Source organism: Primulina eburnea, chromosome 9 (genome assembly GCF_022965805.1).
Source record: "Primulina eburnea isolate SZY01 chromosome 9, ASM2296580v1, whole genome shotgun sequence".
In the NCBI taxonomy this organism is placed as follows: domain Eukaryota; kingdom Viridiplantae; phylum Streptophyta; class Magnoliopsida; order Lamiales; family Gesneriaceae; genus Primulina; species Primulina eburnea.
Genome location: NC_133109.1, coordinates 22,221,640 through 22,228,016, shown reverse-complemented (window position 1 = coordinate 22,228,016; position 6,377 = coordinate 22,221,640). Strand labels below are relative to the sequence as shown.

The 6,377-nt window shown below is 40.2% G+C and overlaps 1 protein-coding gene across 1 annotated transcript; it reads left to right on the top strand.

The window, feature by feature from the left end:
- Positions 1-1,638: 1,638 nt before the first annotated feature.
- LOC140840803 (uncharacterized) lies at positions 1,639-4,582 on the top strand. Its single transcript, XM_073207967.1, has 3 exons — positions 1,639-2,990; positions 3,119-3,437; positions 3,887-4,582. Exons 1-3 carry the CDS (start codon positions 1,639-1,641, stop codon positions 4,580-4,582), a joined length of 2,367 nt encoding a protein of 788 aa, XP_073064068.1.
- The last annotated feature ends 1,795 nt before the right edge of the window (positions 4,583-6,377 follow it).

Below are 6,377 nucleotides of genomic sequence, written 5' to 3'. Positions count from 1 at the left end.
TATCAGAGCTATCAGGTTCATAATCCCGCTAGGATTTTGACAGACAAAATTTGACAAAAGTCAAATTTTGGCAAAAGCCTAGTGCACCCCAATCTGAATCCATCTTTCATCTGTTCCTTGAAATTTTCTAACAACTCCAAAAATCTCTCCTTTCAATCGTTCCAAAAATTCTTAGTATCGAAAATTTCATGACAACTTTGTTCCTATTATTTGTGCCTTTCTATCATTTACAAAATTCTGATGCCTTGCTTTCGATTTTTATCCTAGGAAATGGCTGCTCCACGTACTCGCGCTCAGGCTGCCCTTCGCATGCGTCAGCTCACGATTGATAATCAGACTAGGGAGATCGCGACTTTGAAAGCGCAACTAGACAAGGAAAGATTGGAGAAACAAGAGCTTAGTGAGGTTAGACACATACTTGAGACCGAGGTACAACGACTATCCCATCATCTGGACATGGCTAAGAGTCAGTTGTTGCAGATACCGACTGACTCCACTCGCATCACGCGCTTGGCTTCACTTAACAGGGACTTATTGGAGAGAGTGGAGGTAGAGGGAGGATATGCTGCTCAGGCCCGACAACGCCAGGAGGAGTACATCGCCAGGCAGGATCGGTACATCTCAAAGATCCACGACATGATGGACAGGCTTCAGGACCAAAATAACTACCTGCATTCAGCGATAGAGAACATGGAGGATGAAGAAGTAGCGCAGATGGAAGTAGATGAAGGCGACAGTGCCAGTGACAGCGACGGCGGAGAGATGTTCGATTAGATTAGCATCAAATTATAATAAAGTATTTGGATTGTAGAAAAATTTGTGATTAAGAAAATATTATGTGTACCAAATTATTTTGAAACTTTCTCTTATCGTTATAAAATTTGATGAGTATTTTTACAAAAATGTTGTTTTATAGGAACACTACATGGATCACCAAAACATTATAAACAAACTTCAAAGTCAACTTCAGGAAAAGGAGTCAGAAATTAAAACACTTAAAGAGAAAAATTATAAACTTGAGAGAGATAACTACCAACTGGATGGGAATAACGTATGTATGATGGAAGACCTTCGAGAAGCAAGAGTGGAAGAAAAGAAACTACGCGAAGACGTCCGACGATACGCTGCCTATCATCTAGAATCGGAGCGCCATCACGAAATCACCAAACAAGAGCTGAAGAAAGCCCAAGATAGGATTTTCACACTTCAGATCCGAGATGATAGTCTTCTCAAGACCCAACGCCATCTGGAGGAGCGAATCGAGGAGCAAGAAATTGACGAAAAGGTGAACCAATCAACAATTCAAGAACTGCAGAGTCAAGTCAACAACCTTGATCACCACAACACGCAACTGCAGAATTATATTGAGCACCTACAAAACGAAATGGTCAACATGGAAGAACTCATGCAAGAACTTGAAGAAAACCCAGTTGACGAAGAAGTCAATGAAGCAGTAGGGGACGGTGAAGTGATAGATGAGTAGAGAGAGAGAGAGAACTCTAGAATAGGCTTCAATTGTATCTAGGATTATTTGATCATTTGACAAAAATTGGTTGTATGAAAATTTTCCAATATTAATGAAATTATTTCTTTGAATATTGTGGCAAACAAATTAATAAAAATACATATTTATAGGATATGGCAGGAAGACCACCCCGAAACAACCGTAACCCTCGTGGCGCCAACCAAGATGAAAACAACCCACCACCACCACCACCACCAAGAGTGAATCTCAGTCAAGAGGATATGATGTCAATAGCCACTATCGTAGCTGCGACATTGCAAGGATTCGTGAACCCATTGGCTAATGCCATCCAACCACCACCTGAACCGCAACCGTGTGGGATTAAGTACCATTATGAATCTCTCAGAAGGAATCGAGTTCCAACTTTCGATGGAAACCCAAACCCAGAAGTCAGTTACAACTGGCTCAATAACGTCGAAACTCAACTACATTTACTGGAGATACCTGAGGAACTGAGAGTGGAGGTTGTAACACTGTTTTTGGAAGACCGAGCTAGGAAATGGTGGGATACTGTGTCGCCATCTTTGGCAGAAGTGGAAGAGATCACATGGCAGATTTTTAAGAGAGAGTTTCTGAAGCAATACTATCCGGCCGAGTTTCGTCTACAAAAGCTGAATGAATTTGAAAATTTCAGACAATCACCAGACATGACGGTAATGGAATACACGTTGAGATTTAATGATCTGGGAACCTATGTCCCAACGATTATGTCAGATGAAACGTTAAAAATGCATTGTTTCAAAAAGGGACTCAACAGTCGAATTCAGTCGGCACTGGCAGTATTCAAACCTAGCAGCTTTGCAGATTTGATGGGCGCTGCAATGAGCGCAGAAACTGATATCAAGCGACGCGAGGAAGAAAACAAGAGCAAAAGGCCGATGAACAGTCAACCTACTCAGAATGGTCCCAAGTTTAAGAAACCAAATCATTCAAGTGGGTCTTTCAAAGGAAATTCTGGCAGTGCTGGTAGCACCGAAGGAAAGTGGTGTGATACATGTCGACAGAAACATGTTGGAGAATGTTACCGGAAGACAGGTGCTTGTTTCAAGTGCGGAAAGGTGGGTCATAGAATTAAAGATTGTCCTGACAACAAGGACAAAGGGGCGGGATCCAACAAGAAAAATGAAAACAAGACCAATGCCCGGGTATATGCAATCACCCAAGAGGAAGCTGATGATACCAATGAAGTGGTGGCAGGTACTATCTTACTCAATGAAATGCCTGCTTATACCTTATTTGATTGTGGTGCTACACACTCATTCGTGTCTAGAAAGTTTGCTAAGAAGCTTAAACTCGAACATGATACTCTTAGTGAACCATTAAGAGTAGCAACACCGGCAATTAAAATAATTGAGACCCAAAAAGTGTATCGAAACTGTAAAATTTGTATCAGCAAACAAATTTTTGAAGCAGAATTGATTCAACTCAATATGGTTGAGTTTGACATCATTCTTGGAATGGACTGGTTATCTAAATACCATGCCATTGTGGACTGCCAAAAGAAAAATGTTAGACTCCAGACTCCTCATGAAGAAGAGATTTTATTCCATGGAAAATCAAAAGAAAGAAAATCTCTGTTATCTGCATCTCAAGCCTGGAAAGCCATAAGAGGAGGAGAGAAATTTATCTGGCAGTGATAAATGAAATTAAAGAAGAAGAAGTCCCAAGGTTGGGGGATATTCCAATTGTTCAAGAATTTCCATACGTTTTCCCCGAGGAACTACCGGGAGAGATACCAGATAGGGAAGTAGAATTTGAAATCAATTTGGTCCCTGGTGCTGCGCCAATATCAAAGGCACCATACCGAATGGCTCTAGCCAAATTAAAAGAGCTAAAGGCGCAACTGCAAGAATTACTAGACAAGAACCAGATTCGCCCCAGTGCATCCCCGTGGGGACCCCCAGTGCTTTTTGTAAAGAAAAAAGACGGAAGCATGAGGCTATGCATCGACTACCGGGAGTTGAACAAGATCACCATAAAGAATAAGTACCCACTCCCAAGAATAGAAGATCTTTTCGATCAGTTAAAGGGAGCCAAGGTCTTCTCAAAACTAGATCTGAGATCTGGTTACCATCAGTTGAAGGTCAAAGCGGAAGACATCCCTAAAACTGTTTTAGGACAAGATATGGACATTACGAATTCACGGTAATGCCTTTTGGTCTAACAAATGCTCCTGCAGCTTTCATGGACCTTATGAATCGGGTATTCAAACCATATCTTTATAAGTTTGTAGTTGTCTTCATAGATGATATCCTTGTGTACTCACCAAGTGAAGAAGAACACAAAGAGCATCTGTGTCTCACTTTGCAGACACTTCGAGAAAAGGAACTATACGCCAAATTCAAGAAATGTGAATTTTAGTTAAAAAGTGTGGCGTTACTAGGACATATAATTTCACAATTTGGGGTGTCATTGGACCCTAAGAAGGTAGAGGAAATCAAAGATTGGCCACAACCAAAGGCAGTGACTGAAGTCAGGAGTTTTCTGGGATTAGATGGCTACTACAGAAAATTTGCGGAAGGATTTTCTTCGATAGCCATTCCACTCACCAAAATTACTCAGAAGAATTCGAAATTCATTTGGAATGAAGCTTGTGAAAAGAGTTTCGAAACTCTTAAGATAAAACTCGCATCCACACGAGTACTAGTTCTTCCCGAGGATGGTAAGAATTTCACTGTATACAGTTACGCATCAAAGGAAGGATTGGGGTGTGTGCTTATGCAAGAGGGTCAGGTAATCGCTTATGCCTCACGGCAATTGAAACCATATGAGCAGAATTACCCCACTCATGACTTGGAGTTAGCCGCAGTAGTATTTGGGCTTAAAATCTGGAGACACTACTTTTATGGAGTAAAATGCGAAGTTTTTACTGATCACCAGAGTCTTAAGTACATTTTCACTCAAAAGGAATTAAATATGAGGCAAAGAAGGTGGATGGAACTTCTCAAGGATTATGATTTGGTAATCAATTACCATCCAGGTAAGGCAAATAAGGTGGCAGACGCATTGAGCCGAAGGAATCCTGGAAAGGCGAGCTTATCTTCACTATCAGTATAATCAAGCCTTCGAGAGACCATCAAATTGAAGCAGAGTCAAGACACCTCCATCCTAAAAATTAAAGAACCAATCCAAGGAGGAAAAGCTCCATATTTTCAAATTGATGAAAATGGAATACTCTGAATGAAAGGATGATTGTATGTGCCAAACGTCGATGGAATTCGAGAGGAAGTGATGGCCGAGGCACATAAATCGAGATTTCCGGTACATCCAGGAAGCACCAAGATGTACCGGGATTTGAAAAATAATTACTGGTGGAACGGTATGAAGAAAGATGTAGCTGTCTTCGTTGCTAAGTGTTTAGTTTGTCAACAAGTCAAGGCGGAACATCAAAGGCCTGGAGGACTTTTACAGCCATTGGAGATACCGGAGTGGAAGTGGGATAACATCTCCATGGAATTCGTAGTAGGACTACCACGATCAAGACATGGTCATGATGGGATCTGGGTGATCATTGACAGATTGACCAAGTCCGCCCATTTCTTGCCAGTACGAATGATTTTAATTTGGATAAATTAGCCACTTTGTATGTGGACAACATAGTGAGGCTACATGGAGTTCCAGCGAGTATTCTGTCTGACAAAGATCCAAGATTTGTGTCAAGATTTTGGAAAATTTTACAAAAGGCTATGGGAACCAATGTCACTCTCAGCACGGCTTATCATCCTCAGACTGATGGCGAAACTTAAAGGACTAATCAAACCCTCGAAGATATGCTGAGGGCATGTGCACTGGACTTTTCTGGAAATTGGAGTGAACAATTACCGTTAATGGAGTTCGCCTATAACAGCTACCATAGTAGTATCAAGATGGCTCCATATGAGGCTTTGTATGGTCGGAAGTGTAGGTTGCCTCTATATTGGGATGAATTCGGAGAAAAAGCTGTTACCGGACCAGAACTCATTCAGTTAACAGAGTGATTATGGAATTGTTATGATTTTTTTAGAATATATCGATTCATATTGGACAGATTTGGATTATGGATTGATTACAGATTGTGTTGGATATCAGTTATCGATTGTAATTATTATATGTTGATATGGTATTGACGAAGATATTCAGATTGTTCCGTTATGCCGTTGATTTTGAGTTAGATTCAGATTGTTCAGATTGGTATTGACTTGATCAGTATATTGATATTTTATTATTGATATTGTCATTGCCAGATTGAGGGTTGACAGACTTTGAATTCCAGACATGAACGACATCAGAATTACAATAAAAGAAAGGTATAAGTCAATGTGGTACCGGGAGAACGACTCAAGTAGGATATACTTGAGTTTCCCTAAATCACATACTGATTGTTATTATTTACATTGATTTGAATTGATATGCTTGTTCTATTGATTTATAGAAGCAAGTATTATATGAGTATTAGACGAGTGATTTTGTGACATAAGTGCCGATAGTGATGAAATCGTCACTGGCACATTGCACATTGTCACAAGATAGTGAATTGGCAATAGTGCCATAGTCTATGATAGATAGGACAAGACACCGGATGTTTGGTTATATCGATTGAATAGAATTGGAGTTTCTTCTACTACTGAATTCGATATAGGAATGCCAACGTCTGAAAACCGGGATCCTTAGACTAGGATTGAGTCTAGTCTGAGACGTGGAGTCACGAGTCTGATTAATGATTTTATATTGATTATGTTTCAGATTTTGATACATTTTACTGATATTTCTTACATGCTTTTACATCGGTATATGATTGCATGTTTCGTTGATTTATACTGGGATTTATATCTCACCGGAGTTATCCGGCTGTTGTCGTGTTTGTATGTGTACA